This window comes from Oxyura jamaicensis, chromosome Z (genome assembly GCF_011077185.1).
Source record: "Oxyura jamaicensis isolate SHBP4307 breed ruddy duck chromosome Z, BPBGC_Ojam_1.0, whole genome shotgun sequence".
NCBI classification, from domain to species: domain Eukaryota; kingdom Metazoa; phylum Chordata; class Aves; order Anseriformes; family Anatidae; genus Oxyura; species Oxyura jamaicensis.
The window spans coordinates 67,902,203-67,913,106 of record NC_048926.1 but is presented as its reverse complement, the minus strand read 5'-3'; the positions used below and the strand labels follow the sequence as shown (position 1 = coordinate 67,913,106).

The 10,904-nt window shown below is 37.7% G+C and overlaps 1 protein-coding gene across 4 annotated transcripts in view; it reads right to left on the bottom strand.

Moving 5' to 3' along the window:
• The window catches only part of DGKQ (diacylglycerol kinase theta), a 94,041-nt gene that overhangs the window by 31,013 nt on the left and 52,124 nt on the right, over positions 1-10,904 (bottom strand). For all 4 annotated transcript variants that reach the window (XM_035309223.1, XM_035309225.1, XM_035309226.1 and 1 more), the window contains 8 exons: positions 7,786-7,886; positions 6,051-6,274; positions 5,130-5,220; positions 3,170-3,224; positions 2,770-2,831; positions 2,358-2,508; positions 1,477-1,515; positions 154-269 (listed from right to left, as the gene is read on the bottom strand). In XM_035309223.1, coding sequence (XP_035165114.1) covers positions 154-269; positions 1,477-1,515; positions 2,358-2,508; positions 2,770-2,831; positions 3,170-3,224; positions 5,130-5,220; positions 6,051-6,274; positions 7,786-7,886 — 839 coding nt within the window. The remainder of the gene's footprint in view (positions 1-153; positions 270-1,476; positions 1,516-2,357; positions 2,509-2,769; positions 2,832-3,169; positions 3,225-5,129; positions 5,221-6,050; positions 6,275-7,785; positions 7,887-10,904) is intronic.

Below are 10,904 nucleotides of genomic sequence, written 5' to 3'. Positions count from 1 at the left end.
AAAGAGAAAGAGAAAGAGAAAGAGAAAGAGAAAGAGAAAGAGAAAGAGAAAGAGAAAGAGAAAGAGAAAGAGAAAGAGAAAGAGAAAGAGAAAAAGGTTGATGGTAGTGTTTTTTCTTTTAGATGCAATTTTAAGTTCAACCTCATCTCTTACCGTAACTTCAGGAATCACCACAGCATTCAGAGGCTTGTCATTGACAGTTGTATCTTTAACTAGCATATATATTCTTTCAGCTTCAGAAAAACATGAAATTTCGAGTACAACAGCACCTGTAAAGATGCGTTAGAATGATTTTTTATATTTTGTAATTAATAGGAAATCAACAATATTGAATCACAGCAAACATTTACTTAAGATATCTTTCAGTTGTTACTCTACAACACTCGTGGTTGCTGGTTATCAGTGAATTGGGCATTTTGCTTTGTTTTTAAGCCTTTCTTCATACCCCAAACTGTACTGGGTCTGGCATAGCCCAGATTGGGGTCAAACATACCCCAGATTTTTGTTAAAAGTCTCAAGTACATAATGAACTTCAACAGAAAACTAACACAGATTTAAAGACTTCCTTTGGACTTCAGAAATACCATCTGTTTTCATACACTTTATCATACCTAACAGGCTGTTCTCAAGGTTTACAAGTGACAAAGCTATCAAATTTCATTTTCTATCTCATTATTAAAAATTTAGTAGTTCAATTCACTGACAATATCTCAACATGAATTACTAAATACATAGAACTGATCTGAGAATCATTTTAAGATCTTTAAGTCAGTTTAGGTCCAGTATTGGAAGATGGGGGTGGGAAGGGAAACAGGACACCCAAACGTATACAAGAGAAATCTCAGGCATTTCTTTGTAATCTGTACCAAATGCAGACCCACACCTGTCCGCTGCATTAATCCTTTACAGAGACTCTGCTTTGGTGACTCTCAGCAGCCGTATAGCTTCTCTGCCCTCAGTGAAATATCACTCATACAGCAAAAGCAAAGCAACAGCTCAAAAACGAGTCAGAAGATTCAAAGGAGGAATGCAGAGATGAGTATACTGATTTTCTTCGGATTTCCAGCCACTGAACCCCAGCTCAGTATTGTGCTAGAAACAGTGACCACAAAACAATCCCACCAAGTTCAAGAGCAGCACCAAATTTTTGTGTTTCAGAGTCAAAATGAGGAGACAGCATTTGAAGGGCTTTTAAGAGTTCTGCGTTATTAGCACTATTCAGCCGAAGTGCAATTTCAAACCTCATTTCTCTGACAGATTATCACCACTTTCTTGTATAGGTGGCATGATGCCAACTTTTTATTAATAAGGTAACACTAATCACCTGCTCTTCATAAATATATTGGGTTATGTTTTATCTAAATGGCTTTTTGCCTGTGCAGTAAGATTCACATACTCTGAGCTTAGAACCTCTAGTATTAGACTGTAGTTTTGAAAACAGACATTGCTTGCAATACTTAAAATCGGATTGCTTACCTTGTGCTTGATAAACATGACTCACAGATACTACATTTGCTGCAAAGGGTAAAAATATAAACACATAAAACCTTGGGTACATTTAGAGCAAATATTTAAAATATTTTAAAAAGTTACGTAAATATAATATAAATAAATATTAAAAGTTATACAAATATAGGGAGAACCTCCAGCTAACACTTTCCCTCTTCTAAGTTTACTTTGCAAGTTAGAAAAGCTAAACTGATTTTCATAAAAGGTGGCTATGTATCCTTCCTGGCATTTACTTTAATTCCTCTTGAAGTTACATAAAAGATTGGGAAAAATACTTTGTTTCCTGAAACAAAAAGGATGACGCATTCCTGACACCGTTTATACAACACGTTGGTTGAAAGAGTATTATGAAAAATCAACTACACTTTGAAAAAGGAAAATAAATTCTTTTTGCTGAGTGCTTGTCCATATGTGCATGCAGACATAGCTCTTATTTCTCTGTGACCTGGGACAGAGTACATGGACAGTATGGACAATAGCTCATGCAAAAAGTTCAGATATTAATAAACGCAAGGAACATTCATGCATATGGAATTAAGTTGTACTGCCATAATTTGAATGGTGTAAGGTATGCTCAGTTAACTTTTAAAAAGGTTTTTCCACTAAAAATAATGTATAGTCACATATAACTCCAGTACTTTAACATCATCATTTGAATAATAAGCTGTCACTTCTCTTGTGCAGCTACCAACATGCTAAAATAAAAAGGCTCCCATGAGAGTAGAAGAGAGACTGATTCTTCAAAAGAGATTAAAAAACATTATGAAAGAAACAATAAGAAGCTATAGATGCTACTACACTTACTTATGTACAGGTGAATAGATCTCAAAGCGCACCTGTTTACTTACTTTTGATAGCTAATTCATCCTTGAGAATATTTGTGTATTCTTCAGGAGAAAGCTGAGGTGGAAGGCCACCAATAAATAAATTTACTCGTACAATGGACTTGCTGTTTTCCACTACGTAAAATCTTGTTTGATTCATCTGACGTATTGAAGTCTACCAAAATAATAATAATAAAAAATGACATGACATTTGGCAAAAAGACATTATGAAACAAAATCCCAAATAGTTCTGAACTTAGCTATCATGTCGTCTACGCCTAGAGAATATCATAAATAGAAACAAACTTCAGTCCAAGCACTTGGCTTCTCTACAGATAAGCCAGCTGGGGGTGTAACCAAATACTTATTTTTTCTGTAAGAAGGGGGACTCCCAACTTTCTATAAAAAAGGGATCATGTTTCTCTTTCATGTTTACCTTTCTTATGTCCTTGAGTCTGTTAAGAATCAGTTCCTGACTGTCCAAGACCATGCGCTGAACTAGAGATAGAAAGAATATTAACCATATTTGAAAACAGTGCAAGTTATTATCAGGCTCAATTAAATTAAAAAACAAAAACAAAACAACAATAACAAAACAAAACACAACAAAAACACACACATACCATAATGTTAGGGAAAATTCACAACTCTTCACATGTCTATCATTAAGGACCATGTAGAGTCATTATTCAAAGAAAGACCATGAAGTTGCTTTGCACAGTCTGAATTTATTGACAGCTCTTTAAGACCTCCCACCCTTTTAAAAAAATTACAATCAAAACAAGTGCTAGAAGATCACTTATAGACATGCCTTTGGTCAATGCTCCTTCACTTACCTTGCTTACTGCCCATAAGCACTTCTATCAATTTGAAATTCTGGAGGCACTCCGTCTGCCAAAAGATGGAACATGTAAATGTAGTTTCTAAATGAGATACTGTTTTGCCAGATGTTTACACTGATATTATGGTATCCATTGCACAAACAAAGCATGGTAAATTAAACATTTTAAAATCCATCCTAATGTTCCTCCTCTACCCCACTCCTCTCAAGTCAGGAATAATCTTTATTTTACACATTCAGCTTCCCATATGTTGTGTCAGGCTCCTGTGCTCTTAATTACACAGGTCTCCTAGCAGCCCTGTGGAGAAATGATGCCCACAAAGCATGGTTAACTTTACCCACTTCAGTGACAAGCAGCTCAGCTAGGCTATTTCTACAGTGTTCTTCCACAGCCAGCATGTAGGATGGGGAATGAATGTGATCTTTGAGAAGATCAGCCAGGAACAAGGCTCACCAGGCCTCACCTCCTGGGGCATTCTACCAGCACTGATGGAAGGAAACCCTCCTCATGTGCCACTGTTACTTCTCCAAATTGTACAGCTACACCACAGGGAACATTCAATTCCCTTGTAGTCAGAAAAGAAAAGCCAAAAGTTCAATCACTTGCTAGTAGAACTGCAATCCTGGAAACATCTGATGCTCAGGACTGAGGAAATCTTAATTTTAGGCCTTGAGATTCAAAGGAAAAATGACCTTGCTTTGCATGGATGTTAAAAGCAAGCATGGTTTTAAAGGTGTCAACTGCCAACATTTGCTTTACCTGGAATTTGATGAGAACTATTTAGAGGATCTTTAGAATAGATAAATTCTGAATATTAAAAAAGAGATTTCCTATATGTGCATGTTCATACAGCCAAAGGAGGAAGTCCTTTAAAAACTGTCAGTATTAGAGTAACTGTAAGAGGTCCAAGAAATTAAGTCTCTCACAACTGCAAAATAGCTTTCCAAATACAGGGATATGAAGACCTTTTCCAAACAGGGTACCTAGCTTTCTTGTTCAACGGTTTCTTTTTTTTCAGATGAGACAAGGTTTCAGACAAAAATTTCAAAGTTTTGTTAAAAGCTCCATAGTACTTGAAAAAAAGGGCTGAAACCAAATCCTAGAACCATCCCACGATGCAAAACAAGCTGCATTCACTACAGTGTATACATGAAGACCACAGTTACCTGCTCCAAACAGTTAGCCACATGCATGCTTCAAAGTGCCCTGTAAGTAACTGCAGAAGAAGGTGGTTGCCCTCTGTGAGCATGGCTGTTCCCTGGAAGGAAACAGCTGACCAATTGTCTACTCACAAACTCAAACTCCTGAACAAAATGCACGCACTACAGATTTAAACCTCCACAGCTGTGTGTCTGATTCAGACTGCCAGTGCCTTGGCACACTTAAAAATTCTACTAACATGTTTCCTAAAAGTCATGCTATCTTGGCACCAGCTATATGACAGACAGGAAGACTAAAAAGAGATCATATTCCACAGAAAATGTGTATCTACAAGATTACAAGATGTATCTAATTGTTTTCCAACACAGCTGGAAGGAGCGCAGATGCCATTCAGTCTCAATTCTTTCTTTGCATAGACAAGTGTGAATGTCCTAAAAGCCATTGATGAAGTTTCCCAACAACATAACCAATATATTTATCTATAACCGTGTTTCAAGTATTTCAAGACACATACAACCAGAAAAAATACACTGCATACTAAAAATCACTGTGCTCTTACAAGTAAATTTGCTTGATCCAGAAAGGCTGAAGGTAACTTTCAGTACAGAGCAACTAGGTCCACCAACAAGACCACAGAAAGTTTTATAGCAGTCACAAACGACTATCAGGAATTCGCAATCTCAATATTAACATCAAATGGACAGCTAGTATTTTTTCTGCAGAAGAAAACATGCACATCCCACTTCAGGGTCACTCAGGTAGCATGTGGACATGCGTATTATCTTGTGTTTACCTGCCTTCCAAGTAATGGGAGCACTTCTTTGATCATACTCTGTGTAGTGCTTTCCTTATTTACTCGTAGAGAAATGTATGCCATTCCCACCCTAGACAGAAAAGAGAAATACTTTTTTTTTTCTTTTTTGACAATCATTTGACCTAACTCTTTTTTATCTAAATGGAAAATTTACTGTCAGTTAGGAAGAAATTTTTATTATCTGAAGAAACATGCTCACTGGGTCTAATGGCAAATTCAGTATTAGCCACACCAGACAAAGAACCAGACACAAGACAAGTTCTCAAGAAATTGGTCATTAAAACTGAGCTTCTTACTATACACACAACTAAAACCAGGTCTTTGGTAAAGTTTGGCAATGTAGTTACATTAGTAAAAGACCAAGTGTTTATATTTTATCCCACAGCTTTAAAGAAATGAATAGGTCATCAGACAGTCTTGTTTTGACTGCTAAGTATGCTTAAAATGTATATTCTCTTAGTGGTAAACAGAACAGATTTTTTTTTCCTTTCATTTTACTTCTACTCTCACATCAGAAGTTGCACTAAATTCTTCCTATTTAATAATTCTTCCAAGAATGTCAAGCTTTCAGTTGACATGTATCTGTCATCATTTATTTACATATACAGTTAAAATACAGTTGCATCTTTTTGGCCAAATGTACAGTAATAGAACTGCACAAGTTGCACGTGTTGTGTGCATGTTAAGAAACCTGTGAGCAGGTTTCCACATGCTGAAATGAATAATATGCGTATTGCTCATTCAGAAAAGTAAACAAAAGTATCCTCTAGTACAAAAGAAAAAAAACACATTCTTTGTTACACTTGTGAAATTTTAATGACTGAAACACACTAAGCTAAACTACAGAGGACAAATGTAGCTAAGTAGGATAACCTTGTAAGAGAGGATGAAAGCACTCACTTCAGCCAGGCAGGATAAATTCTGATCACTTCTTCATCCTTTGGTTTGGCTCTGATGATCCAAGCTTCAGGAACGGATTCTCGGAATACTGAGCCTGAGTTGCTGTCCTCTGCAGCATCATTCCTGTTGATAACGTCATCAGACAGCAGCGCCTGCTGCGTAAAGGTCTGCAGCTCATATTCCTGCTGGTCATCATTTATGTAGTATGCCCTCAAAGCAGCCTCCTACAACACAGAAAAATAAATTAACATTTTCTTGAAAAGACACCAATAATACCTGCATAGCCGAAGACACTTATAAATACCCTACTTACAGAATCAACCTTTACAACATGTTTTAAACAGAGAACAGTAGGGAAAAAACAACAACAATGTTGTAAAAATAAATTTTAGAAGAAGATATAAAAAATTATCAATGGAAAATAGTAATTTGAAAATTATATTTTTGTCTAGTGATAGTCATTTTAAATTCATGTCAAAAGTAAAAATTCAGCACCAATACAACTGACGCACAGTGCATGCAAAATCTACTCCACAAGGAAATTGGTAAATGACACTTGATTATGGCCAGTTCTGAACACATTATCTTCTTGAACTAAGGGGATGCTGAAAATTAGTGAGCCTCTCAACTACAAGGCTGCCCTGAACCCACACATCTGCAAAGAGTAAGCTAAGGTGCTGCCCTTGGGAGATGCAAGCAGTCAGAGGAATATTACGTCCATTACTGGCCCGTGCCTGCAGCAACTCTGCACACACAGACTCTGCAGTGAATACAGCCCACCAAGTCACTTACAAAAAGTGGTATTAATCTGCCCTGGTATTGTATGCAGCAGTCTGATGACACACGCTTTTAAGACAAGTAGTAGTCCTAAATAAAAGTCTTTTCAGCACCGTATTCATTTTTCCTTGGACACAACTGACATACAGAACATTAAAAGCCATTTTCAAAATCCCTGCTGATTTTGAGCACACTGGCAAGGTAACAATCTTAATGAGCTGTGAGTTTAAATCATCAAAATTCTGAGTTAATATATTCTCCAGACTCGTGTGCCAAGTTCTTTACTGACTTGGAGTCCTCACCATCCTACTGTGCACCTCCCCATACTCCCTCTGGGCTTCATTCTGCACAACATGGGGTCTCTACCCAGTTATGCCCAGCCCAGTAAATCAAAATCTGTACAGAACATGCAGTTTCGGATTGAGTCATGTTTCCACCCAAGATGAAGTGCTGAAAAAGCTAGAAGAGTGGCCATTATGTAATCAATAATTCATTACTTTCACAATCAAATGGAGGTAAGTGCAGCATGCTTCAGTCTTCAAAGCTGATTAATTGCAGTGTAGTAGTGGTGGCTATCCAGTATGAACTTCAAACTACTAATGAGGACTTCAAACTACAGAAGAGGAATGAGATCTAAGGAGCTGGTTATCCAGTACTGCTCACATCAGTAAAATCAGATTTCAGTGTCACACCAGGAAAGAGAATGACTGCTGAACATATCATTTTCTGCTGCACATACTGTGGGCCCCATAAGCTACATATATCTAAACCACAATATCTACAGATATTCTAAAATAAGAGCACTACACGAAGTCAAATTACATTAAAATATTTTATACCACTTACAGATTTTGTTGTTGTTCAGTTACATTTGTACAAATAAGCTTTTGACTATTGCAATATATAATTATTTGCCCCTTTACGACACTGTAACATTGACCTTCACCAGGTATCTTACCACAACTTCTTCATTTTTTGCAATCCTTGGAACTGAAATCAGTCGAAATTGATTGCGTTTCACTGCATCATTCCCATCAAATATCTTTAATGTTTGTTTACCTGAATGAAAACAATTATTGTATTTCAATAACACACCCCTCAAATCATAAAGCTACCTGATCAGGAAGCGTACAATGAAACTATTAAAAACCTATTTTTAACCCACTGATTTGTTTCTTCATAACAAGCCTTGAGGCTGAACCTTTTTGTTTTGTCATTGTTTCTTTAAAACAGGTGTACATTCATGGAGGAAACAAAGAAGATTATTTTAAGTAATCATAGCTTTATGCAGGGTTTTGTTATGAGACTATAGTGTTTACTTCTTTACTTCACTTCTTCATCCTCACCATTCAAGACTGCCTTTATTACTGAACAGTTCAACAACTAAAACCAAGCCATCACCTTAAGGAACAGCTCACAAAGCAGTGCACGTTCTGAGAGTATCTTTCTGAAGAAAGTCTTTAAAATAGCTGGTCCAGGCAACAGGATAAAATTAAGGAACAGTAGAAAAGCTAGAAGAAAGCAGCTGCAGCACATTAAGAACAACACTTTGCTGTTACAGTGTGTAATCTCATAATAAAGCTGTAATAAACAGCTCATAAACAATCCTGCAGTCATGATAAAGTGATAAAATGGGTAGGAGCTGATGATTTGCAGACTTAAAATGCTTGAAGGCTTAACAGAAAACCACACAGACCAGCTGTAATATACAGACAACTGGTTAATCAGGCTGCCTGTTAATGCTTGTTGTAAGGGAGGTGTACATTGCATGCTGGAGTCCAGTTTCATCTTTCACTTTCAGTTTGGAAATATTGCGTAGTACAGCAGAAGGTACTGAAAACCTCTTGCTCTCAAATAGTATTGGCATTTAGACCTGGAGAAAGCTTGCTAGAATCTCAGGCAGAAAGAAGCATGTTGTTGGCTACCTGAGCGCTGCAGTGACAGCACTCTTAGGAAATGCTGCAGCAAGTAAGTGCTTTGAAAGGGCACTTCAATGACACCCTTTTGCCCTTCTAGAGCCACCTGGAACTCAGATATGATGTGTCTAATGCACCTATTCCTGTTTCAATGTTTATTGTCACTTCCCAAGGAGACACTCTGCAGAATTAAAGCTTCATCCACAATTATGTTAGAAGGCAGCATTTTTTAAACAAGACCCTCATCCTCAAAGAAAAAAAATCCTGCTACCTTCATTTTTGTTAATTTTATTTCCAGTTATTTTGAAATGCAACAGCTAGACTTTAAAGTTCTCTCTGTTTAGGTTTTTCCATTTATCATAGTCTTTCTTCATTAACAATTCCACTAGGCATGGCACAGTAAATGAGCAAGGATGTTCTCATTAGGCAATATAATGATCTAATTGCACAGCAAAGCAATAACCACTACAGTCTCCCATTGCACTCTGAACTCAGCCTTTACTGGGACAAAAGAGATCAATGAGTGTTTCAGCAGCAGCCCTTGTCCACTAACGGGAGAAGAATGGGTGGTACTGCTCCAGGAGCAATCCCCCACTCTCTGGGGAGATTTGGGCAGTACTTTGGTATAGCACTTCGCTCTTTGTTCATGTCATTGCACAACATTTGAGGTCCATCACAAGCTGAGACCACAGTTCAGAGCACATACAAGCCTGCTGCAAGGGCACACAGCCACCCAGCCTCTCTTCCTGGCTCTGGGAGCCTCTGTCTGGCTGCCTCTTCCTTTAATCCATTTAGGGACAGTGGGGCAGGAAAGCAACACACACGTCGATAAACATCACAAGAAATTTATTCAACAAACACTGCTATAAAGTGGAAAGTATATAACACAAATTGATCTCAGAGCACTACATTAGCTTTTTAATCAAAGGATTTTTGTGAGATGGTTATTGCCTGCACCACAGATTGCTAATTGATGCTGAACAAACCAGTTGTGCTGGGAAACAATATGTAATTGTCCCCTGTTCCTCTAACTGCAAACACTAATTTATCCTTCTTGAATACATGCAAGATGAATGCTGACAATTATTCCTTCATGTGATAGATACATACTCTTAATTTCCACACAGAATGAGGGTTAAATTTGATATACAGAAAACACTGAAAGGGGAGGCTATTTGAAAGACTGCACCTGCAACAAATGGGTGATTGCACCATTTCAGGGAACTCTTTGTGTTGTTTCATGACCAGTTACAAGCAGTGTACAATTGCACCTTCTAAGGAAATTTTATGACCTTTCCTTGTAGAGCTTAGGCTCTACATGGTTTAGTGGGGACTGTTAGTGTTAGGTCAGAGGTTGGACTTGATGATCTTGAGGTCTCTTCCAACCTAGAAATTCTGTGATTCTGTGATTCTGTGATTCCTGAAATAACTAAGCCTCTCAGAAAAGAGGAACGTGAGGACTGCTTTGCTTTGCTGCAAATGAACTAATCTACCCAATCTCTTTTGCATCTGAACTCATTCTAACTTAAGAGAATCATTTTGATCATTTGTGCTTAACTTAAAAGTCACTGTGACATGGAAACAAGGGAATAAAATGCTAAAAATAACCTATGGCATTACTGACAGGCAAAACCTGAAACGTACCAATGATGTGAAAACAAGAACTTATCAAACTATGATAAACTGCACATGAACAAGAAATATTTTATATTAAGACCCTAAAACAGGGCAGGGCTGAAAGTGATCCATCCCAGGAAGAGCAGTTAGGAGCAGTGGGCCAGCCAATGTGTGGGTGACGTGGTAGTTGTCAAAGCCTGTGGTCAGGAAGAAGTAGGAGATGAAGTAGCAACACCTTCAAGCACCTGCAAGAAGCCTCAGGTTAACAGGTGCTGCTCCTCACAGAGGGTAATGATACCTTCCTGAGACAAGCAATGATCTTATGTGAGGAGATGTTTTGCTAGACCAGATGCTTATAAATCAGGAAGAAATGCTTGGTTATATAAAGGCTGTGGACAGCCTTGGCTACAATGACCAAAAGATGGTAGAGTTCAGGATCATGAAAGGAGGGGAAAAAAGCAAATGGAAGTACTATAATGAAGAACTTCAGGAGAGCGGACTTTGGCTTGCACAGGAATCGGTTTAGAAAAATCCCATGGGATAC